The sequence below is a fragment of the Papilio machaon genome, chromosome 22 (assembly GCF_912999745.1).
Source record: "Papilio machaon chromosome 22, ilPapMach1.1, whole genome shotgun sequence".
Lineage (NCBI taxonomy): Eukaryota > Metazoa > Arthropoda > Insecta > Lepidoptera > Papilionidae > Papilio > Papilio machaon.
In genome coordinates this window covers 3,381,277-3,407,718 of record NC_060007.1, presented here as the reverse complement: position 1 = coordinate 3,407,718, position 26,442 = coordinate 3,381,277, and the positions used below count along the sequence as shown (strand labels likewise).

The window sequence follows — 26,442 nt, the reverse complement described above, 5'->3', positions numbered from 1 at the left end:
AACTTGGCGGTCTGTCGTGTCGTCCGAAGACAGAACTCGGCGGCAAAAATTGTTCCAAACAATTCTTCCGAGCACTCCCCGTGGTAGATGCGGTAAAAAATGCAGAGGGAACTAACGTCTCTCCGCGACGCCAGAGTGTCGAGCCGATCAGTAAGAACTCGGTCGTTGCCGATTCGAACCGCTCTCCGTTGTATGCGGTCAAATGGAAGAAGCTGGTACTGGGGTGCTCCCGCCCAGAGATGCGAGCAGTATTCCATGTGGGGCCGAACTTGCGCCTTATAGAGCTGAAGGCGATGGCCCGATAGGAAATACTGCTTCACTGTGCCGAGCACACCCAGTTTGTAGTTTATCTTTCCATTTGTTGACCATACTGGATCCTGATCTGAGCCACTTAGAGTCTCCTTGATTCAGTTTCTTTTTGACAAAATTTTCTGGATTCCCCTTTCGGTCGAATCTTAGCGAGCCACATACATATTTTTTTTTATATATGAAAAGGTGGCAAACGAGTAAACAGTCACCTGAATTCGCCGAAATAGCGACGCGACCATTGCTCATGAACATCCGCAAATGTAGATGCGTTGCCTACCTTTTATCAACGGAGAAGGGGACGCACAGAAAGAGGACGTTTCACCGTCCTATGCGTCCTCTCTTCCGCCCAATCCACTTCCCCTTCTCATACTTTCCTAATAAGAAAAGAATATGAAGAAGAAGAAATATCAGCGTCACACTCATCAGACGAAACACGGAATTACTTCCACTTCACGCCTGTCTTCCGTCTGCAATATTGTAACGGCATTTACTGCAATTTTTATTGAAAAAAAAGCACTACGAGATAACTCGTAAGTGGCAACCAGCACAGGAATTTTATTCAGTGCGCCAGCTACGAGTTATCTCGTAGTGTTTTATTTTTCAATAAAATTACTATAAATGATATTACAATATTGTATTAGTTACTTATACATATACATATTTTGTAAAATTTCATGTATTCTTCAAAATAAAACCTTGGCACCCAGGGCAAGACGCTCTAAATATGTCTGGCAGTCAATGGGTTAAACTGTACAATTCAACTGCAGGCAAAACAGAGAAATGTACAGTTTAACTAGCCTTAAATTTTACCAACATACGTACAATTTAACTGAACAGTTCGTCTGTACAGTTAACACTGAAAGTTTGTGCCTTAACTAAAAACACTGTTTAAGGTTAAAACGTTTAGGGGAGCCTTTTTATTTTATTAAACGTCGAAATGTGGTCCAAGGCTGTGACCTAGAATATATCTTTAGTACAATTTCACCTTGATCTTTGTGTCGTAAATCTGTATTATTGGAGGTTTGCCAGTAACATGAAGGAGCGAGATTAAAAACGAATTAGATTTTAGTGGCAGATCATAAAACTCATCAAATTAAATACAGTTATTATTTTACTTGCATATTTTACACGAATACAAAAATATCAAGCTTCCCGGATGTTTTTATAGCTTATGGATTAGACTCTTAGATTTTCTTGCCTGATAATGAAACTTCAACAATGAAGTCTGTCTCTATAAAAAATCATTTGGAATAGATATTTGAAATTCGGATAACGACGTTTTATGTCGTTTTAATTTAAAGGTGCTATATATAAATTTTAATGCCTTGTCGTCTTTCCTCTTACTAATATAAGGAATAAAGTATTCAAAAATTTTGAACATTTACAAAATTTTACGGTATAACGTGAAACAATTTCTGAATTCTTTTCTCTGGGTATGTCCGACAGTATTCTCGTTATGTGTTTTTGGATTTTCTACGGCGTCCGGAATTAGAAGAATTAGAATTTCAGGCGTACAATGGTACATGCAGATAGACCCGGACGAAATACAGTTATCTTTTAGGATCGTGCTTTAGTATTGATTTTAAAAAATGTTTGCTTATGCAAGCCCAGTATTTTTTTCTAATTATACAGTCAGTAAAACTTTTAGTACATATTAATGCATCAGTTTTTTAAAGTTGGTTAGAGGCATGATTAATGCCTTTCAAGTATTCGTTATGTGATAAAGTTGCAACATTTTATTCTTCATAAATTAATACTGATTGTCCGTCAGTTAGTACTAATGGCAATGATGCAGTAATCAATTAAAACGCAGCGCAAGACCTGCAGGGGCTGACTTCTGCAATGCGCAACGCTCGCGCTTTCTTACCGATAGCCAATGACATACAAACGTCAACTACAGTACTACAACAGTGATTATCCACAACCAAGTGTACAAGAATATATATTTATCCCTGTCAGTTCAAATAGAATGTGACCAATTGTTATTTTGCTTGTGTTTCGGCAGTGGAAACCCATGGTACGTAACTATCAAGTAATATTTCACCTTCCTTCAGGTCTACGCAGCGCCATCCTCTGTTGTCATAACTAATCAACACTGGGCTTTGCCGAAGTAAATAATAATTATAACAAAGTAATGCGACATATATTAAATGGTTTCTAAACTCTGTCTTACAAACTGAAATAAAGGTCTTAATATCTTAATAGATTTGCAAACATGACAATCGCACTGTTTAAATTTCTCTATTTAAACATACATATCTGTGTTTTATAATCCCACTACTACTATAAAGATATTAGTTGTTTGAACGGTCCAAAATTTAACTCGGAAACAATTAAGATTATTTACGGAGACTTAAAATAAATCTCAAAAATTATTCGTTCAAAGTTACTTTTGGCAGAATGAACGTTAACTATCAGTTGAAACCCACGCAAATAAATCACCAGAAAGCCGACGATAACCTAAATGCAAATTGGAATGGAAGAGCTACGGAAATAAAAAAAAATTACGATGATTGTTTGTTAAAAAGTGGCACCAAATGATAAGTTTTATGGTGCGCCGCTATCGGCATTCAGTGGGCGCAGGGCCGATGAACTTTATTTATGTTTTAATATATATAAATCATTTCAATAGTTTGCATTAGTTTAAAAACTTCGATAGATGTACGAAGCTCGGTGTAAACCTTGTACAAAATACGACAATCGTTACGATAAAGAAGTTTTTTTTGTTAATTTTAAAGTGCATTTTTTTTATTTAAGCATAATATGATCTTTTATAGTTGTTTCAAACAAAAATTTCAAAAATGAGTTTTCGCGACCCTGCCAGGATTCGAACCTGGAATCTTCTGATCCGTAGTCAGACGCGTTATCCGTTGCGCCACAGGGCCTTGATTACTGTGGTTGAATTATTTTGTGTATTTCAATTTAAATACCTTAAGGTTTTTATTTAAATGTGTTTATCAACCTCTAAATAATGAAATGTATGTAATTAAAACTCGTTTTTTTTTTACAGTATTTTAAACTTCTATGGAAAAAAACATTATTGATTTAAAATAATATGAATAAGCATTTTGATGTTTTATATTGCGAAACTAATAAAAATTTGTCGAAATAGAATTTTTTAGACACTATTTTCAACTTGTTATATCGGAAACGCCATCTAGCGGCCCATTATAAAAACAACTAAAAATATAGATGGCGCTTTGGAGTAGTAGTACTTAGAAATAATATTCAATACTAACAAGTCTTCATCTGTAATTTTTAAATAATCAAAATAGTTATCGTTTTCTAAGAAAAATATTTTTAATTTTATATTAAGAATCATTCAATAATTAACAGAAAGTATATTTTTGAAATTATTATTTTTAATATTTATTTTATTGAAATTATATTTTTCCAGATCAACTTGCGGCTGATCCTGGTGTCGGGGAAGACGAAGGAGTTTGTGTTCAGTCCCGTCGACTCAGCCGGTGACATCGCGGTGCACGTCTACGACAATTGGCCCGAAGGTGAGGCACATTGGTGACAAAATACTGTGACACATATATCGATTCATATACATTGTAGGGTCACAGTGACAGAGTCCGCTGTAGCATTAGCTGCTGCATGAATAGGCTAGCACGACCGGTACAATACCACGACCATGTTGTCGTGGTAGTGGACTAGAATGCAGGCATCAGGTAGAAGTATTTTCGCGATTTGTCTGATGAATGTGTTTTTGAGACTAAATTCTAGATCTCTTCTCATAGAGAAGGAGGAGGAAGGGGGAAGATGTTTAGAAAAGGGATATTCCCTCCTATAAAGGATATAACTTGTCTGGAATCTTTTAATTCATTGCATATGTTTAAGAACAGTAGCTTCTCCATTTTATTTAACAATCAGGTCACCGCTCGCACTTTTTTCTCTTTTTAATGATATTATAATTATAAATTAACTAGCTGTCGCCCGCGACTCCGTCCGCGCGCAGTGAAAAAAAAAAAATGAAAAACAGATGTTGGCCGATTCTCAGACCTACTGAATATGCTCACAAAATTTCATGAGAATCGGTCAAGCCGTTTCGGAGGAGTACGGTGACGAAAACTGTGACACGAGAATTTTGTATATTAGATTAAAATAGTAATTACAATTCCTATTTTGTAAACTTTTTTTTTTGTATATTCGATTAAATGTGGGAATTTTAGTTTAGTTATTTTCAGAAGATTCTCTATTGTATAATTGGCATCTGTCAGTTTTGGTTAACAATGCTACTACTTTAGAATACTGGGACAATTGAAAATTTGAAATCTCTCTTTGGAAATTGTTAAAGATTTATAAACTGCTTTAACATATACGCGGTTGAAACTTTGTCATACTTAATGTGCTTATAATTTTATTAGACTTCGACTTTGAAGCATTAATTCGGTAATTTCTTATCAAACTTTGGAAACGTCTCGTGGGAGTTGAGAAAATGTCATGAATACAAGATCAAAATGGCTGCCGTTATTATTTGACGAGTCGTTATTATTTGTAAAAAAATACTATTTCTTGAATATTTCATTCATTCATTCAATAAGATGAATACTTAGAAATAACTTAGATTTCTTTGTATGATTTTTTTTATCCAAAATTAATTAATGTTAATTCCGACATGATTTAAATTAAGAGAGTATTTCTATTTTGGTTTCTGTATTGGCGGTACATAGCGTTATGCAATTTCAATCCAAATATTTCAATCGTATACCACGTGGATCGTTTAACACTTCCTAATGCGATCTAATGAGAGACATCGCCAATGCCAGAGTATACATGTAGGTATATTTATTACAACTGCTTCCTCTTACGTAGGTACAATTACGGAAATCGGTTCGATGGTAACACCGCAATATGTAAATATAGATAGAGATGCCACACAGCCGGTGCCGGATGACCGATTCGTGGGTCAGTGTGCCACTTAACAAATACAATCGCAACACAACGCACAAAGGTTTCCTCGAATTTCCGCTATACATCTACATGTTTCTATCTCTATATTTTTCAGAAAGTATGAAAGGGATGACAAGTTTTTGTACACATATTTCAGTAGTGGAAACTCACTGTAATAATGAAGTTTAATGTCAGTCTTCATGGCAGTTGTTCTTTGAAATAAAGTAACACAGTATACGACATGGCGTCAACGTTCCACTCATGTGGTATCTCCCTAACAATCTTTTGGCTTATATTAGAACAGCTGTAAATTAGCAATATTAATTTCATATTATCATTCGTAATAGAGGTATTTTGATCACATACTATGCTCAAATATTTTTTTGGTTTTGACTAAGTTTTATCATTCAACTGAATGTAATGAATTATAAATACGGAAATTTATTTTTTATTTGTGTTCTTTAGAGAAATTTCATGACGTTGTATCAAGACGTAAAAGTCGAACTTAAATGTCTTTTCTCGTAATATGTGTCGCTCAAAAACATTTTAATCGTTGATTTGTTTAAATTCATACGAGATTTTAGCACGTATAGTGACTGTGGGAACTACGTAAAATAACATAGAGCTCTGAATAATGGATACGTGTGTATTTAGGGGAGTGGTAATGGCCCATAAATATCAGTTATGAGCGCTCAGTGCAGGTACTGTTTCTGCGACACAAGCACTAAGTGTACGATACTTTTGTTCTTGAAATACTTAAACGCAGTTATTCTCTTTAAAAAAAAACTAGCTTTTACCCGCGACTCCGTCCGCGCGGAATAAAAAATTGAAAACGGGGTAAAAATTATCCTATGTCCGTTTCCTGGTTCTAAGCTACCTGCCCACCAATTTTCAGTCAAATCGATTCAGCCGTTCTTGAGTTATAAATAGTGTAACTAACACGACTTTTTTTATATATATAGATGATTCAAAAAATGATGAATTTATTAATCAGACTAATTAAGGAATTAATCTAATAAATTTCGTAACTCTGGCTTTGATAACTTCGAAGAAATTATACATAATATCAAAAGTGTTCTTTTAATTTCGAGTACGTTTTATTTTTAACTAGCTGTCGCCCGCGACTCTGTCCGCGCGACATTAAAAAATCTTTATAAATAGTGTATGTGTTCACCCAGACTATGTTCTATAACCGTACCAAACTTCGTCAAGATCCGTTGAGCCGTTCCGGAGATACTTTCAAACAAAAATTCATCCTTCCATCCATCTAAACATTCGCATTTATAATATTAGTAAGATGAGTTTTTGGTTATGTTAAAAACAAAGTAGGATAACATTAAATGTCTGCGATGTTTGTTATGTTTCGAAGTATCTCTAGTTGATATTAAAATCAGGCCAATCCCGTAAGATCTAGCGATGGCACATAGCATTATGTAAATGGCGCCCATTGTCGCGTAATGATGCCTTCGTCATAAAGCCCGCGGGGGATTCAGCGACTGGATATAACGATAAATATATGTTATACGAAAAGAATGAACATAAAAAAGTATGCGGTTTAATGTGGCAAGACTTTTGATAGTTATCAACTTCTATTGCGATTTTGGATTGTTTATTGTTTCATAAAAACAACTAACTATTACCCATGACCTAGTCGCGATTAGCGTTGCCAGGAGTCCGGATAAAGCCGGACATAGGTAGACTTTTTGATTGACCTTTCTAACCAAATGTCCGGTCAAACTGGCTGGTCTGTCCGGCTAGTTGGTTTGGCGACCTGGCATCCCTAGTCGCGATAATCTTATCAATGTGCTTGACACATATTGTAAGGGGGAATAATAAAATAATAATTAGGTTTCAAATTATGTTTTTTTTACATTTTTCTTTTTATTTTGTCTGTTTTTCCAATTATTGTCTTAACTTTTATTTCAAACTGTTCAAAGTAAATATTTACTAAGAGCGCCATCTACCGTTATAAAAGAGAACTAACATTTAAGTATCTTTCGTGAAACTAGGGCGCGCCTGTTATAACTTATTTTAGAATTTACTTATTATTAGTTAATTATTATAAAAATGATTAAAAACTAGAAATAAAATAGCTAAGGAATGTTCATATACACGAACCGTAGCAATTTGTAACAGTTATATGTTTCTAAATAACTCTCATTTAAATAAAATTAAAGGCGTCATCTGTTGTTGGTTTCTAAAAACATCTGTAAAAAAATCCTATCAAGATTTACAACACTGTTGTTGTAAGCCTCCATAGCTCAGGGGTTAGAGCACTGGTCTTGTAAACCAGGGGTCGAGAGTTCAAATCTCTCTGGGGGCAACGTTGATTCTGCCTTTTTTTACTATTTTTAAATCTTATAAGGACTACATTTCTTTAATTTAAATAAAATTTACACAATTTCTCTTAAATTTTTAAAAACTATTTTTTTTTTCATATTTCTGTTAGACTGACAAGTTGGATGATTTACCCGACCAATAATGTAAATAGGTTTTTTTATATGCAGGATTGTAAGTGGCATTGTGACCATATGTGAGACTAGCATTAGTATATATGACAAACTAGCTGTCGCTCGCGACTCCGTCCGCGCGGAATTAAAAAACCTAATTAGTAGCCTATGTGTTCTTCCAGACTATGTTCCACATCTGTGCCAAATTTCATCAAGATCCGTTGAGTCGTTCCGGTGATACCTTCAAACAAACATCCATCCATCTAAACATTCGCATTTATAATATTAGTAAGATTATGTCAAAATTAGTATGACATTTCTCCACAAATTTAAATACAATTTTTGTCGACACGAAACAATGGCGATTGCCACAAATATTCGTGCTAGGACTACTGTAGCGTAAACTACTATTTCAATTTTGATGACTGAGTTGACATTCAATTCATATTCTTCCCTCGAGTATCACAAGGTGCATTTAGTCTGTTTTTTGTGGCTTTAAATTAACAAAGTTATTAATTAATTTTCAGCCGACTGGGCCTCTGAATGCGTTTCTCGAGCCGAGATCCTGCGGCTCATCTACCAGGGTCGGTTCCTGCACAGTTCGGTGACACTGGGCGCGCTGGGGCTGCCGCTCGGCCGTACCACTGTTATGCACCTCGTACCGCGCGAGCACCTGCCAGAACCTAACTCACATGGTAACTATGACCAGTTATTATTAAACTTTAATAACTATTGAAATGCAATTAAAAATTCTGAACGACTTAGGGTTGTCAATCCACTAGTTTAGTGCAGATTAATTTATTCAAAAGCAGTTCTTAAACCAGACAAGAGATGTGTCTTAACTATAAATTGTAGTTGTTCAAAAATTTCAACATTATTTTATTTATAATGTAATATTTAATTTATAGCTTACATTTACTGTGGTTATTTTTATTTTAATTTATAAGTTACTAATGCAATGTGATAATTCATTCATTATTTATTACTACGGCTGTCTCTTTGCACCGTAGTATTAAAACAAAACAAATTTACGAAATTGTTGTTATTTCAGAAGTCCGATGGTTTTAATTCATCCCGAACCTGACATCCTATCCTATAAATCCTTAGATTTCCTTGTAAGTAAAATATAATAAAGTTCAAAAGTTCCAGTAGTACCTATTATATGAATATTTGATTGGAGTGCTTTTTAATATCGTACCTACATATCCATTTGTCCCCAACCCAATCCAAACGAATCCTAGAAAGAGCCAGCCGTAGTATATTCTATACCCATGTTCATAATAAATTTAATATAAAAATGTCGCCTAAGTTGAAATTAAATAATTTTCTAGCTTTCGTTTCACGAAATCGTTTAGATTGGGTTTGTAGATTTTGTAAATAGTTTAGGTTTATTACGTGGTCATAATTGTTCTATTTCTTCAATGTAAATGTTTTGTTATAAATTATATACTTGTCTAATTCCAGATCAACGACAAAAGAGCAAAGGTGGATCCAGCAGTTGTTGTTCTGCATCTTGCTGCATATTGTAATGCCCCCACTTGCGGGGCACGGGGGTACACGGGGTCACCGGCGGGGAGGGGGCACGGACTCAGTGTGTTCAGTGACGTAGAGTCGGGATTCCATTTCGCCCTAAATTAATATCGTAGTTTTAAATTAAATCCGTAACACTTGCGATATTTTTAAAACGCCTCAAATTTAATTAATTAGGGTCCTAGATCTGTCATTTCGCGGGCACGTTCATTTTTAAGCTTACGTTCGAATATGACGCACAAAATTAATGTCTTTAAAGTCGGAGCACACAACGAGCGATGATATTTAAATTTAAAAATATCGCAAGCTAACAATTGACTGGATATGCATCTTCTATGGATATTGGATAGCTTTGTTAAGCGAAATGTAAGTTTTACTGCGTAAATTAAAATCTGATTAGAAGCGTTTTTGGATGTATGGGATGGGTTTGGTCGGGATGAGAAAAGGGGCAACATCTTAACTTTTACAGCTGTGTTAGATTAAGTAATGAAGTTCATTGGATTTAGATTGGACATAACTTTAACTACTGTCTGTTTTATTGATCTCAGAAATAATATAATGAATATTTTAAAATATGAAACCGTAAAGTCAATTTAAAAATATTAACATCTTATTATTATTAATAAATATATATTTTATTATATTTTTAAAACTTGAAGGAATGACTATTAACGGTTGTTTCCCTTTAGGCCTTAATGGGAATTATTTACCCTTCATTCTATTGATCCAATCGGAGCAACCAGGAAACACTCTTATCCACTTCGGAATACAGTTTTTTTTTTTTTTGTAATTAAGAGGCTATTTTCTAGAATATATTCCAGTCTTATAAGACTTTCCATGTGATAATTTTGTTTAATTACAAGTCTTTTTATGTTTTATAAAATCTAACATAGCTGTATACGCTAAGATTGCAGCCTATTTCACGACATTTACAAATTTATTAGTATTATAATTTAGATCGACATGAATTTACGTTACTACGGATTATATTTATAGTAAAAAAAAATAAACTTAAATGACAAAATAAGTAGTGAAAATAAAAGGATGGTGTGTATATTAAATTAATCTTTTTTGCATTGTACATATATTTGGAGAGTTCGCTATAGACGTTAATGACGGGAGCTAATTGTTTAGTTTTGTGATAGATTATTGCAATAATGTTTTATATTTCTTTTTTATTATTGAAAGCAAAATAATGAAATAATTAGCTACGCTTGTAAATGTTAATTAAATTATCGGTGCAACTGGATAACATACTTTATTTTTTAGCATATTTTTTTTTATATGCCAGAAGTGTTTTTTTTTTTTAATGTAGAAATATTTTCAAGTAGATTTATGTTTACGTTAAATTTCTTTAAAGGTAATTTCAATAGTTTATTCCTTTGTGTGACTTTTGTGCTCAGGAGAACAAAGTTGAATAACAGTTGGGTATAGAATTTAAATTGCATGAAAATTCTTGTTGTGACAGTTCAGTTTAAATCAAATGTGCAATTTTTTTTTAAACTAAAAAAATAAAGTAAAAAGGAAAAGCAATGCGACTATAACGAGGCTCGGAAAATTAAATTTTAGTATTAAATACTTTTAAATAAAATTATAATGCACTTAATTTATATTTTCTAAATTTTGTCACCACAAGTTGCTCCATTATTCACAACCGGATATCAAATTAGTGATGTGCTGTTTTAAATATAATAAAAACAACATCTAAACTATCAAATTGACAAATAAAAAAAAATCTTGACAACTTACCAAATTTTAAAACAGTACATAAATATGTCTTTCAAAACTATGACACATCATTATTTTTTTCTACATTTTGCATTTACTTATATCATTTTATTTGCAACGATCCATATTTATTGTTTTCAAACATCACAAGACATAAGCGCTACTTGAAAAATATACATTTTATGTATTTTTTAATTCGGCTTAAGTTTTGATTTATGTTAAAGATTTTAGCTTCATCTTTCAAAGTACCGATACATGGTTTTGTAAGAAATGTTAGAAAACAGCATCTGTCAAATTAAAATTATCTTTTACTTTTCTCTTTCAACAAGACTAAATTAGTCTTTGTTTTCTGAATAACTAAGAAATTCCACTGTCTATTGTATATACATACATACATATTGTTCCATCACACAGAGTACCCGCCTTTGTTTAGACATACTCTACTCTACTCACATAGCTCAAAGGGAAAAATTATCAATTTTAATTTTTTTTTTAATACAATAATAGGTGTGACAATAATGTTTTGCAAGCTTTTTGACAGAAACGAACTAGTGTCAGTGCTTTTTGAAAATATCCTCAATAGTAGCAAATAACTAACCATTGGTTTCCGAGACCAATATCTCTATAAAACAATCATCCCTCATTATCTTTGACATAACAGAGGTAACAATATGTTTTAAACTGGGATATTAATCTCAGAAACCCACAGTTAGACCCATCCCTGCATAAAGGTGAAATATTTTGTGATATAGTACAAATATAATGAATAGAACTCTTCACTTTGAACGACCTGTAGCTTAAAGGTCTAATTTTAACAGTATTAGGACAAAAATAACTCCGAAGTTTCTGAAGTTAAAGCACGAGTGAGGGAACTCTTCTCTTGTTATTTTTTTTTTTTTTAATTAAAAAATCTTGCCATTTATAATTTCGAAAGGTCAATGATGAAATCAGAATAATATAACATTCGGTACATCGAAACCAGTTTTGTTGACCCTCGCTCGTGTGTCAATGCTGTATGAATGTTTTTTTTTTATTATATAATTTTTATTATATTCCGTTCAGTTGCTGTATGTATGTATTTTGTTAAGTTGTGTAAAAATATTCTAGTTTATAATAAATAATAAAATTTTCAAATTTATTTTGCATGTTTTTCTTTTTTGTCGCTTGTCATTTGACATGTTCTGTAAATATAGACGTCGCGTCGCTTCAAGTATTTTCTTATCGGAATAATGTTTTTATAATCATAAGGGCTTTGGAAAAGAAATCTTACATCGAATGGAATAAATAACTGTTTAGAAGTTTTTATTTTCTTCAATTATTGCAATGAATATCAATGACAATATTATTATTATTAATTTTTTAAAATCTTTTTTGGAATTGTAGACAAAAATGAAATTATGTTTTTTTTTTTAGCCAGTTTTGGTTTCCTTTATGTGACCAGTAACATTTATTAAAAATTAAAATAACATATTTAATTAAATATGTTGAAATTAAAAAATCTTAAAATGCTTTTAACTTAAAAATTTATAAATCGTGTAATATATTCGTATGATTCCATTCGATACGAGTTCTTAAGTATTAGAATGAACCGTACATAGTTCGGCGCGTTTGTATGGTGATGCTAGAACTGGGATAGTTCCATGTCTTCACTGAATTTTAAATATTTCCATAGAAATAGATTACTTAACAAGTTAATGAGGTAATAACAAGTAAATATGTCATACGATGTAAGCCATTGTGCAAATTGACATTAAAAAAAGATCTTTTATATATTGTTTATTGTTGACTATTAGATATGAAAAGTTACTTATTTTTTACACATAGTTACCAAAACCGACTTATTTTATGTATTATTCAGTATTTGTACAATGAATTTAATCACATTTCTTATTAGGAAAGCATAGGGAAGTGGATATGGCGGAAGAAGGGGCGCATAGGAAGGAGAAATATCCTTTTTCTCTGAGTCCCCTTCTCCGTTGATTAAAGGTAGACAACGCAAATGCAGATGCCTCGCTATTTAGGCGAATTCAGGTGGCCGTTTGCTCGTTTGCCACCTTTTGATATAAAAAAAACATAATATGATTATTACATATTTCAGTTTATCAAATTACAAAATACATTTGCAAGTTTTTTTTTTACACAATTTGTATAAATGATTTATTAATAATGTCACAAATGGCTACTCGTATGACATGAGCAGATCGGAGTGTAAATATCAAGAACTATTTAGGAAAAGTATAGCGTTAAAGTACATAGCTTGAATTGGATATGTGGAACACCGTTGTATGTATGATTATATGTTGGAAAAAGTCATACAATTTTAGTAACAAAGTACTAAATAAATCTAGCGATTTTTAAATAAATACATCTACTTAATTCTATAATGAAGATGGTTTATAATTAAGAAATGGTAGCATTCATGTATTTTACACTTAAAAAAAAAAACAAATTTCCCATAACATTTAACATATTTTAAAGCAGATTAAATAATGTTGTTTTTAGCGATAATTTAGTAATAAAAATTTGGTAAAAAATTGCATAAAAAGGCTTTATTTGGTGGAATTTTCTTTCATAAATGTAGTTTATTTTAAAACACACAAATCACTTTAAATTGGCGAATTTTAAAGATATTAGCATAGATATATAAACCTATAGATAGTAAGTTTCATACAAGTTTGACATCAACTGACGTATTTAAGTCACTGGATGCCTTCTTTCTCTTCACTTTTAAGTTCCGGATTAACTATTTATAGGTTATATATCTACAGTTAATAATATAAACTAAAGATGGAGTGAATACATACAACGGTATATAATGTAATAAAATATTATTAGGTGTCTGTATAACAGGTGTTTTATCTACGTACCGTACATAATCTATATAATTGTTAATATTAAATTATAAATATGTTGATCACTTACCAGTTCGGTTTGTCGTCGAGTTGTCGTTGACTTGCATTTATGTATTGAGGGTAGTTGCGCTTTCGTCTGCGTGTGACATCGGAAGGTTTTGTAATGTCAGACACAAATAGGTTGTAAATTGTTTGAACGAATATTGAGTTTCGATGGGGTCAAATAAAATTTTAAGAATATATAATGTATTTTTATTTTTCTTCCTTGACATATAACTTTTTCATCCACTTTTATGAACTTGACACTTAGCTGTTCACTTTATTATAAAGACATTTACGTCCAAAACACTTTTTCACATATACTTATCTTATCATTTCATATAAATGATAACACTTTCACTTTTATTAACATTTATAGAGGAGAAATTAAATAATTTGGTTGCTCGGAACATTGCATGAGTTACTGAGACTCACTGCGCAGATGATCTTGAGTTGTCACACTAATTTGAGGGTAGTTCTCAATGCGGGTACATGAAGTACCAGTTGAGGATAAAGAGGTTCTTGTCGATAGCAAGTTGTGCAGCGCTCAACTGCTTGAGGCGCGCTTCCACGTCTTTTAATGTAGACAGCTCCGGCGGTGTCAGAGTCTCCTCCACCTGCACACAGCAATGGTAAAACTAGATATAGATAATAGTAAGGTAGTTATTGTTTATGAGAAAAACATAAAGAAAGAGCGTCGGTGGCTCAGGGGTTAAGAACTTGACTTGCAATCTGTAGGTCCTGGGTTCGAATCCTACTTTGTACCAATATGTTTCGATTTTCAATTTACATATATATATCGGCGTGACCATCTTATAAAAATATCTCACTGTTGAAATTAAATACGTTCTTACAATCGATTAATTGATTAAAACTTCATTTATTGTAATTTTTAGATTAATTTACAAACGATTACTAAATTCAAACACTTTATTGTCTCATGAGGGTATAAATAAGAATGTTCCGGCGGCACAGAGTCAGTCTCAGTACGACCGCCGGAGTGTTCACGCTGCGCACGCGGCGCTGCTTGTCCAGCAGACGGGCGTGTGCGGCGCGCGTGTGCTGCCCCCGTCGTAGTGTGTTGTGTACGTGTGTGAGTGACGTCATCAATGTGTACTGACGTCATCGATGTGTTGCTGCGGCTCCCCGCGCACGCGCATGCTGTGCACAATGCTGCGCACGCGGCGCTGCTTGTCCAGCAGACGGGCGTGTGCGGCGCGCGTGTGCTGCCCCCGTCGTAGTGTGTTGTGTACGTGTGTGAGTGACGTCATCAATGTGTACTGACGTCATCAATGTGTTGCTGCGGCTCCCCGCGCACGCGCATGCTGTGCACAATGCTGCGCACGCGGCGCTGCTTGTCCAGCAGACGGGCGTGTGCGGCGCGCGTGTGCTGCCCCCGTCGTAGTGTGTTGTGTACGTGTGTGAGTGACGTCATCAATGTGTACTGACGTCATCAATGTGTTGCTGCGGCTCCCCGCGCACGCGCATGCTGTGCACAATGCTGCGCACGCGGCGCTGCTTGTCCAGCAGACGGGCGTGTGCGGCGCGCGTGTGCTGCCCCCGTCGTAGTGTGTTGTGTACGTGTGTGAGTGACGTCATCAATGTGTACTGACGTCATCAATGTGTTGCTGCGGCTCCCCGCGCACGCGCATGCTGTGCACAATGCTGCGCACGCGGCGCTGCTTGTCCAGCAGACGGGCGTGTGCGGCGCGCGTGTGCTGCCCCCGTCGTAGTGTGTTGTGTACGTGTGTGAGTGACGTCATCAATGTGTACTGACGTCATCAATGTGTTGCTGCGGCTCCCCGCGCACGCGCATGCTGTGCACAATGCTGCGCACGCGGCGCTGCTTGTCCAGCAGACGGGCGTGTGCGGCGCGCGTGTGCTGCCCCCGTCGTAGTGTGTTGTGTACGTGTGTGAGTGACGTCATCAATGTGTACTGACGTCATCAATGTGTTGCTGCGGCTCCCCGCGCACGCGCATGCTGTGCACAATGCTGCGCACGCGGCGCTGCTTGTCCAGCAGACGGGAAGTGCGGCGCGCGTGTGCTGCCCCCGTCGTAGTGTGTTGTGTACGTGTGTGAGTGACGTCATCAATGTGTACTGACGTCATCAATGTGTTGCTGCGGCTCCCCGCGCACGCGCATGCTGTGCACAATGCTGCGCACGCGGCGCTGCTTGTCCATCAGACGGGCGTGTGCGGCGCGCGTGTGCTGCCCCCGTCGTAGTGTGTTGTGTAGTGCGCGGTAACACATCTCGCGCAGACTCTGCGCTACCTGGCGACAGACATGACACTTTGATAAACATAACGACCGAAAAGTCTATCTGAACCGGTGGATATAAGTAAAAGTAAACTATAACAGCTCACTAGCGCCCCCCTCTCAATGTCAAAAAATGTACTCTTTGTACTCCAGCTGTCATGTCATTTTCTATGTAGTAGGTTTAGTAATGAGTGTTCCCAGTCTCTTGAATGTAAGAATAAAACTATAAACACTCGAAACTGGCACGATCCGCTGTGGTAGAGCTAGAAACAAGAAACTGAACTGAACTTTGTAATTTTGACAGAACTAATCGCGATAGTAGCGCCTCTCACTGGTTAAAATACTCATATTTGTCTACAATTAAACATTTTTAAATACCTATATACAAATTGTGCTCTGCTTTTTTTTTTATTTCTAAGGATATTAGTTTTTGAAAAGTGTTTTTTAAGAAAAAAATAAACAATTTGATCTTTGTTTAACTTAAGTAAACAAGCATAACCCTGTTATTTTTTTTTGGTCCAAAGTTTAAATATAAATGTACTTACATCGTGTAATTTAATATGATACAAGTAAACAGCTTTGGCCATTGCACCAGAAGACGCCGCCTTGCGCATCGGCTGTAATATATTACAATTTACACTTTACCAAATACAAAACGATAATATTTCTTTAATTATACCACATTTTTTAAATTTCCATATTAATTACTACAAATTATTATGTTTATTTCATAAATTTATTTATAAACATTAGTGACTATGATGTTAATGTAACTAATTTTAGTCCTCTTTCCCTTACCGCCCATTTTCTTATAAAGAAAGTATGGGAAGGGGAGGTGGATTTGATGGTAGAGATGCATAGGAAGGTTAAATATTCTATTTTTGTGCGTCTCCTCCTGCGTCAATTGAGGGTAGGCAACGCATCTGCAATTGCGAATGTCTATGAGCAGCGGTCGCCATTTCGGCAATCATGTGGCCGCTTGCTCGTTGTAATATAAAAAAAAAAATAACTAACCTGTATGCTAATAAAATGTTCCTCCAACAGTTTGTATGTAAGCTCCTTACACTCCTTGTTAGGTAACATCGCGTGCTTCTGTATATCATCTTCCTCTATATATTTTTTTGTTCGAATTAATCTGTAATTTAGAGGCAAGATTAAGTAATATAACTAAGAAAGTCCTATATCACTACTAACACAGACTAAGGGGAGTTCATTTTTAAATAATTACATTTCCAAAACTTCGATATAAAGCGGCCATATGAATTCGCCGAAATGGCGAAGCGACCGCTGCCCATTGACATTTGCAATTGAAGATGCATTGCCTATCCCCAATCGACGAAGGAGGAGACGCACAAAAAAGTATTTTAACCTTCCTAAGCATCTTCTCCTCCATCAAATTCACCTCCCCTTCCCATCCTTTCCTTATAAGAAAAGGGATGGGAAGGGTAAGAGGACTCAAATTAGGCCTCCGGCACCACACTAATCAGACGTTAGTGGCGTCTACCATTGAGAAACTTAGCATAACAATATATTCCCACTTTTTAAAAAAGTTTTAACATTTCATCCACTAGATGGCGTTATTTTATATTTGCAGTCGTAGTTCCTAAAAAATCCGCATCATCACCTGAATATCCTGGCAGCTTTAGAGCCGAGTCTCTCGGTGACGGTGTGGTCGAGTGCAGCGAGCAGCAGCTGTGTGGCGGCGTGACGTCCTCGCACTACGTACTGTCCCCCGCCCGCCTCGCCCACTCGCACCACAAACCCCGCACCATTCTCCTCTGTCACACATGCTAACACTGACTACACACTGCCGGAGCACTTAAACACCAATATTTAAGAAAGTCGCCAGACGATAATCTAGGTTACATCAAATGGGGGAGGGCAGGTAGGAAAAAACCTTAATAAAATTAGTTTTGTACAATATTAATTATTTGGACTCCGTCCATATGGAAATATAAAAACTTTATTAGTAACCTATGTTTTTATAAGTATGCTGACAAACACCCATTAATCCATCTAAACATTCGCATTTATAATAATAATATTGTTAGGACTGTTGAGGGTAGCCGCACAAAAAAAAAGGTTTTATAAGGAAGCGTGCGCTGCTGCTCGAGGCAGTCTCTTTCCATCGGTCATTGCGGAACGTCTGACATTTTTGTTTGTTTACGTTCGGTTTGAGTTTTTACTACAGCGAGGATTATTATGAAGTAGAGTTAAATTCATTATTTCGCTGTTAGTTTAATTCTTTTAAAATACTTTTGCATCAAATATCTTACATCAGAAGTGGGATAGGATCCACGTGATTCTATCCACTTTGCTCACTCTGTATTTTTCTGTTTGCATTTTCGTAAAAAATAAATGCAAAGAGAAAAATGTCAGATCGTTACCGTGATAATTGTTGTAGTCGTAGCAAGTTGAGTCGATATCAAAGTCATACCAGTGTTCGCGAAACATGGGTAGCGTGGACCAAGCCGTTTATTCTGCATGGGAATATGTCGGTAGTGAGGCTCACGCGCTGTCTGTGTATTTCACAGCAGAGAGGATTGTGGACACGATTTATTCAATTTGTACTGCGGTAAGATCGAATCAATGTTTTTATATTTCAAGTTTTGGTGCCAAATAAGTCAACAATAGACTTTTCAATTAATTTAAAGATATGTTCTTTACTAAAGACTGAAATTGAATACCTCGATCAGTTTATTAGTGAGGGTCAGGTAAGGCCGAGTCGTGACAAGATTTAAGACGTTACATGCCAGCATGGTACGAGCATTTTCATTTTAAAGTGTAGGGCTAATTGGTGGAGCTGAGCGTGTTAAGCCATTACCTGAGTCAGACGTATGTCATTATGTTGTAATAGTCATTGATGCCCTTTATGAGTTCAGTTTGCTTTGTCCATGTATTTTCGAGATGGTCTGCGTTGCGTAGACTGCGGGATACCCAACTGCAGAAGTGAGATAGTGAACGAACTGTGAGACGTTTTGTATCATGAGATGATGCTTCTAGGGTATCTTCAGAACTGACAAACTGCGGGTTGCCATCAATATCATGTAGAGGACGGACTGCGGGACGCTCCTATCGGCAACGGACTGCGGGACGATTGCCCTACATGGTCTTGTGAAGTAAGGTATTAAACGGACTGCGGGACGTTAAGCATCTTGCATACTGCGGGCTGCCATTAATATCATGTAGAGGACGGACTGCGGGACGCTCCTATCGGCAACGGACTGCGGGACGCTTGCCCTACATGATCTTGTGAATTAAGGCATTGAACGGACTGCGGGACGTTCAGTATCTGGCATACTGCGGGCTGCCACTGATGTCATGGCTCGCGTGGTCATGTGACGAATGTTTTGAAACCATAAAGAGTTATGATCAAATAACCGAGGACACCATTATTGATATACGAGGGGAGGTCCAAAAGTTCGCGGAATGAAAGGGTTGTCAATGAAATATAACAATAAATTTATTTTTCCTTTTCAATATAATCACCCTTAAGTCTAATACATTTATTCGATCTATGAATTAATTTTTCTAAACCATCGAAAAAATATTTTTTGTCTTTGGCCTCAAAATGGGCCGAAATTGCCTCCTTCACTTCATTATCGTCGGAAAATTTCCTTCCCCTTAGCTCTTTTTTTAAATTTGGAAATAAATAAAAATCGCTAGGAGCCAGGTCTGGACTGTAGGGTGGGTGAACAAGTGGTTCGAACCCATGTGTGTGCAGAGCAGCCATGGCAACTCGGCTCTTGTGAACCGGCGTGTTGTCTTGCAAAAGCAACACACCCTTGGCCAATTTTCCTCGACGTTTTTCTTTAATTGACTCCTTTAACTTTTCTAATATGAGTGCGTAGTATTCTCCGGTTATAGTGGTACCTTTTTCTTTATAATCAATGAGTAATATTCCCTTACAATCCCAAAAAACAGTGGCCATCAACTTTCCCGCCGATTCTGACACCTTGAATTTTTTGGGAGGTGGTGTACCCTTTTTGTGCCATTGCATGGACTCCTGTTTGGACTCAGGTTCAAAGTGATGAACCCATGTTTCATCTCCAGTAACAATCCGCTCCAAAATCTGCACGGGCTCGTCTCCACACAACTCCAAAAAGTGCTTAGACGCGTCGACGCGCTGCTGTTTTTGAAGCGGCGTGAGCATTCTCGGCACCCATCTTGCACTGACTTTTGTCATGCCCAGGTGGTCGTGCAGGATACGCAAAATAGTTGTATCTGATACTCCAACAAATGCAGATAATTGTTTCTTCTTCAAACGTGTGTCTTCGAGTACAAGTTTTTCGACTTTTTCGACGATGTCTGATGTGGTGGCGTCAGCTGGCCGCCCAGAGCGAGAGTCGTCTTCAATTGAATCTCGACCATGTTTAAAAAGACCATGCCACTTATAAACCATTGTTTTACCAGGGCACTGATCTCCATAAACGGCTTCCATTTCATTTAAAATGGTTTGAACGTTTTTTCCTTGCTTGGTAAGGAATTTTATCACAGCGCGATGTTCAATTTTCTCCATAGTTGCAGTTTGCTTCCGGATTGACTTGTTCAGCAGGCGAGTACTCGTAAACGAATGGCACTATAGGGTTGAAATGTTATATATATACTAATTATGAGTGCCCAATTAGTATGACACTAAGCGAGCTACCCTATCCCCACTCCATCCCCTCCATTCCGCGAACTTTTGGACCTCCCCTCGTAGATGCAGATTTGGTCGGGTCTTGTGTCCTACTATGAAGCTGTGTTGTGCACCGCGCCGCAGCTTCGCGTGTCTACAAGCAGAGCGCCTGTCTGCAAGCAGCGCGCCACCGCCGCGCCTGCCTACAAGCAGCGCGCCACCGCCGCGCCTGCCTACAAGCAGCGCGCCACAGCCGCGCCTGCCTACAAGCAGCGCGCCACAGCCGCGCCTGCCTACAAGCAGCGCGCCACAGCCGCGCCTGCCTACGAGCAGCGCGCCACAGCCGCGCCTGCCTACGAGCAGCGCGCCACAGCCGCGCCTGCCTACGAGCAGCGCGCCACAGCCGCGCCTGCCTACAAGCAGCGCGCCACCGCCGCGCCTGCCTACAAGCAGCGCGCCACAGCCGCGCCTGCCTACAAGCAGCGCGCCACAGCCGCGCCTGCCTACAAGCAGCGCGCCACAGCCGCGCCTGCCTACGAGCAGCGCGCCACAGCCGCGCCTGCCTACGAGCAGCGCGCCACAGCCGCGCCTGCCTACGAGCAGCGCGCCACAGCCGCGCCTGCCTACAAGCAGCGCGCCACCGCCGCGCCTGCCTACAAGCAGCGCGCCACAGCCGCGCCTGCCTACAAGCAGCGCGCCACAGCCGCGCCTGCCTACAAGCAGCGCGCCACCGCCGCGCCTGCATACAAGCAGCGCGCCACCGCCGCGCCTGCCTACGAGCAGCGCGCCACAGCCGCGCCTGCCTACGAGCAGCGCGCCACAGCCGCGCCTGCCTACGAGCAGCGCGCCACAGCCGCGCCTGCCTACGAGCAGCGCGCCACAGCCGCGCCTGCCTACGAGCAGCGCGCCACAGCCGCGCCTGCCTACGAGCAGCGCGCCACAGCCGCGCCTGCCTACGAGCAGCGCGCCACAGCCGCGCCTGCCTACGAGCAGCGCGCCACAGCCGCGCCTGCCTACGAGCAGCGCGCCACAGCCGCGCCTGTCTACGAGCAGCGCGCCACAGCCGCGCCTGCCTACAAGCAGCGCGCCACAGCCGCGCCTGCCTACAAGCAGCGCGCCACAGCCGCGCCTGTCTACAAGCAGCGCGCCACAGCCGCGCGTGCCTACAAGCAGCGCGCCACAGCCGCGCCTGCCTACAAGCAGCGCGCCACAGCCGCGCCTGCCTACAAGCAGCGCGCCACAGCCGCGCGTGCCTACAAGCAGCGCGCCACAGCCGCGCGTGCCTACAAGCAGCGCGCCACAGCCGCGCGTGCCTACAAGCAGCGCGCCACAGCCGCGCCTGTCTACAAGCAGCGCGCCACAGCCGCGCGTGCCTACAAGCAGCGCGCCACAGCCGCGCGTGCCTACAAGCAGCGCGCCACAGCCGCGCGTGCCTACAAGCAGCGCGCCACAGCCGCGCGTGCCTACAATCAGCGCGCCACAGCCGCGCCTGTCTACAAGCAGCGCGCCACAGCCGCGCGTGCCTACAAGCAGCGCGCCACAGCCGCGCGTGCCTACAAGCAGCGCGCCACAGCCGCGCCTGCCTACAAGCAGCGCGCCACAGCCGCGCCTGTCTACAAGCAGCGCGCCACAGCCGCGCGTGCCTACAAGCAGCGCGCCACAGCCGCGCGTGCCTACAAGCAGCGCGCCACAGCCGCGCGTGCCTACAAGCAGCGCGCCACAGCCGCGCCTGTCTACAAGCAGCGCGCCACAGCCGCGCGTGCCTACAAGCAGCGCGCCACAGCCGCGCGTGCCTACAAGCAGCGCGCCACAGCCGCGCGTGCCTACAAGCAGCGCGCCACAGCCGCGCCTGTCTACAAGCAGCGCGCCACAGCCGCGCGTGCCTACAAGCAGCGCGCCACAGCCGCGCGTGCCTACAAGCAGCGCGCCACAGCCGCGCGTGCCTACAATCAGCGCGCCTGAGCGGTGCCTGTCTACAATCAGCGCGCCTGAGCGGTGCCTGTCTACAATCAGCGCGCCTGAGCGGTGCCTGTCTACAATCAGCGCGCCTGAGCGGTGCCTGTCTACAATCAGCGCGCCTGAGCGGTGCCTGTCTACAATCAGCGCGCCTGAGCGGTGCCTGTCTACAATCAGCGCGCCTGAGCGGTGCCTGTTTACAATCAGCGCGCCTGAGCGGTGCCTGTCTACAATCAGCGCGCCTGAGCGGTGCCTGTCTACGATCAGCGCGCCTGAGCGGTGCCTGTCTACGATCAGCGCGCCACAGCCGCGCCTGTCGACGAACAGCGTGCCAGTGCAGCACCTGTCGACGAACAGCGCGCCAGTGCAGCACCTGTCGCGAGCAGCGCGCCAGTGCAGCACCTGTTGCCGAGCAGCGCGCCAGTGTAGCGCCTGACGACGAGCAGCGCGCCCGCATCGCGGCTGCCAACGAGCTGGTATCGAAAGACTCTATGCCATTGTTACAGACGAATTCCAGTGTTGAAGGTGCTGGAAGAACGAGCCCGAGGACGGTCTCATGTCAGGAGAAGCCGTGTTAGGACTGTTGAGGGTAGCCACACAAAAAAAAGGTTTTATAAGGAAGCGTGCGCTGCTGCTCGAGGCAGTCTCTTTCCATCGGTCATTGCGGAACGTCTGACATTTTTGTTTGTTTACGTTCGGTTTGAGTTTTTACTACAGCGAGGATTATTATGAAGTAGAGTTAAATTCATTATTTCGCTGTTAGTTTAATTCTTTTAAAATACTTTTGCATCAAATATCTTACAATATTGTTAGTTTGTAATTATAAACTTACCTAGTACTCTGAGATAGTGGTCCATGTACTGTTGCAGCAGCTTGCGGTCGCAGTCAGGTCGATCTGTGCGGTGAACAGCATCGCGCAGATCTAACGCTGGCGTGGGGTTGGACCCGGCTGCCCACTCCGCAGATGTCAGATACATTTGTTGCAACAGGAGATGCATCAACTCACCCGCTGACGCACAAAATTAAATGAATGAATGAACAGAATTAATAAGCAAGAAATTAACGTTTTTGACTGTATATATTATACTAGCAGTTGCCCGCGACTTCGACCTCACGGAATTAAAAAAGTAACCATCTAGTATAACTCAAGAGCGTAAGAAATATTCAAATAAGTTCAGTAGTTTTAGAATCTATTCAATGTAAACAAACAAACAATCAAATCTTTCTCCTTTATAATCTATCTATATATATAAAAGAAAGTCGTGTTAGTTACACCATTTATAACTCAAGAACGGCTTAATCGATTTGACTGAAAATTGGTGGGCAGGTAGCTTAGAACCAGGAAAAGGACATAGGATAATTTTTACTCCGTTTTCTATTTTTTATTCCGCGCGGACGGAGTCGCGGGTAAAAGCTAGTATTTGTATAGTAAAATAGTATATTAAATGACTAAGTAAGTCTCACCATTAGCTGCTCTGACAGGTCACGGCCACTTTAACAAACACCTTTTTAATTTAGGTATCACAGACAGTCCTTTATGCAGGGCGTGCATGGAGGAAGAAGAAACAGCATTGCACGTTATACAACACTGCCCGGCAGTGTCCGACTACAGGGACAGATACCTCGGTCCGCCGAGGTCGCCGCCAGAGATCACCAGCAACATTAAGGGATTGCTGGGGTTCTTTGGCGAGCTGGGCTGGCTGGAGTAACCCACAGCCTGCCTTCACGCAAAATACGCGCTTGTCGTGGAGTTGCGGAGAACTGAGCCCCTACTACTAACTAACTAACTAACTAAGTCTCACCATTCTCGTCTATCCTGCGAGTAATGGCTTTCACCATGATGTCATCTCTGAAGTCCTGATGGAATCTATCAAAATTTACTTTCCAGTAAATATCTGCAAATAGATTTATATCATTCAATATCACCGAAATGATAAATATTTATCAAGTCACAACTGTTAATAGGTGGTAGCTACATAACCTAAGTACTCCACTATCACAAAAAGTTAAGATTGTAGTAAAAATTTAAAACAAATAAAAAAAATTAAACTCACTATCATTAACGTCGGCTAGTGTATCTGTTGCCATAGCCTGCGCTAGTTGTCTAATATCAATGTCTGGTACAATAGTAGCCACAGGTTCTAGTGAAGGTACCTCGCTCTTGTCAGCCACTGGTGCTTGCTGTATGTATCTAGCTGTCGCTATACTAATAAATATGTCTCGTAACTTCACTAATGTTATATTCTTCTCCTATAAATAGAGCATAAATAACTTACTTACTAATTTGATTTCATATAGTGCAACAAATGAAAAATAAAGTACAAGCCCATTGTCCAAAAAAAAAAGCCAAAAGAAGAAAGAAAAGAAGAAGGCCCTGTCAAAATGTAACTGTCTTGTCTTTTATAATTTTCCATACTTTTTGTCACATAATTATGAATAAATATGATAACTACTGTTATTTTTAGAATATGAACTTAGAATGATATATTTAATATACAAATTACTTTCTTACAAAGTGTAAAGTGTAAGTTCTTACCTTATCATCTTTATATTTGGCAGCAACAGTAACCAACAACACACTTGCAGTACATGATGCTTGCTGCAAGAGTTCCTCTACTAATATTTCAGCTTCCGAACCAAACTTTGTTTTGATCTGGAGGAGATATCTTGAAATAAATGAAAATATAAATTAACCACATGACTAAGCTTTAATTGAGAATATAAAATGGAATATCAATTTTTAAAGCGGGTCCATTGGCTTATGCTACAGTAAGCTTATGAAAATAACTATAGAATTTTACTGCCACTGCAACATTGGACCAAAAATGGCATATACTTGAAAAAAATATTCATAGATAAACATGAAGATAAATGAAAATAAATAAAAACCTTGGATATCTGATGAGAAGTAGCACATTGTCAGGATTCAGCTTGTAATCAGCAACTACTTCATTGAAGGACGGCTCAAATGATGCCAAATCAAATTTAACTAGTGTGCGCAAACTCTCAACTACCTATAAAAATATTAAATTTAATTGTTCAGTAATTTCTTACTACTTTACTGTTATCAAATAAAACTGATTATTAGAAATATAATATGAATGAAATATGCGAGTAATTTTCTTTAAAATAATATTATGTTATTGAAAAGAAAATGATGGATCACATACCTATACATTTTTTACATTTAGCAAAACTCATACTTCAATACAAGTATTTTAAATTATACTGACAAAATTGTGTAGAAAAATTAATAAAAATGTAATTTACAATTTACGTAATTTACTGTAAAAGCACGAATTCGTGCAAGTCCTAAGATTTATTGCTACAAATAGTTGTCGTAAAAGCTCAAATATATATGCGGTTTTTGTTTAACTCGGGCATTTAATACCATTCACTTGATGAAACATTAGATTTTCGGACTGTCACTATAGGTAAATCTTAGGTTTGACCAGAGTTCTTGCTTTTACAATAACATTCATATAGAACTATAATTTAATACCTGTTTACGTGGTAATCCAGTAGTCTTCACAATCATAGGAATTGGCTTGCTACCGTAAATAAACAAATCATGTCCAACTTTTTGCACAATTTCACCAAAATATTGGTGCAAAATCTCTGAAACCACTCGCCCTAATTGGTGCGACATGATGCATGTTAAACATCAGGTTTCATCTCTTTTTAACTAACTGTCACTTCATTTTGCCCCTTTCTTTGATTAGATTAATGTAGTAAATTCATAATAATAGAGACTCATTTTCCATTCGAATTTCCATGGAAAAATAAGGTTAGCACATGAAGCAT

The 26,442-nt window shown here is 39.2% G+C and overlaps 2 protein-coding genes and 2 non-coding genes across 4 annotated transcripts in view; 2 read left to right on the top strand and 2 right to left on the bottom strand.

The window, feature by feature from the left end:
- LOC106711091 (ubiquitin-like protein 3) overlaps positions 1-9,763 on the top strand; it is a 129,698-nt gene extending 119,935 nt beyond the window's left edge. The window contains exons 2-4 of the mRNA XM_014503317.2: positions 3,707-3,815; positions 8,186-8,353; positions 9,123-9,763. Coding sequence (XP_014358803.1) covers positions 3,707-3,815; positions 8,186-8,353; positions 9,123-9,187 — 342 coding nt within the window. The 3' untranslated portion in view covers positions 9,188-9,763. The remainder of the gene's footprint in view (positions 1-3,706; positions 3,816-8,185; positions 8,354-9,122) is intronic.
- Positions 3,122-3,194, bottom strand: Trnar-acg. Its single transcript has one exon. It is a non-coding gene; the product is annotated as a tRNA-Arg (tRNA).
- Trnat-ugu lies at positions 7,459-7,531 on the top strand. Its single transcript has one exon. It is a non-coding gene; the product is annotated as a tRNA-Thr (tRNA).
- A 4,372-nt stretch (positions 9,764-14,135) lies between the features above and the next one.
- Positions 14,136-26,442, bottom strand: LOC106711115 (DNA-directed RNA polymerase III subunit RPC3). The gene is made up of 11 exons (XM_045683412.1): positions 26,141-26,442; positions 25,528-25,652; positions 25,175-25,304; positions 24,693-24,888; positions 24,441-24,533; positions 23,471-23,647; positions 17,689-17,842; positions 17,079-17,199; positions 16,610-16,681; positions 15,912-16,079; positions 14,136-14,424 (listed from the first exon to the last, which is right to left on the bottom strand). Exons 1-11 carry the CDS (start codon positions 26,285-26,287, stop codon positions 14,287-14,289), a joined length of 1,521 nt encoding a protein of 506 aa, XP_045539368.1. The 5' UTR covers positions 26,288-26,442; the 3' UTR covers positions 14,136-14,286.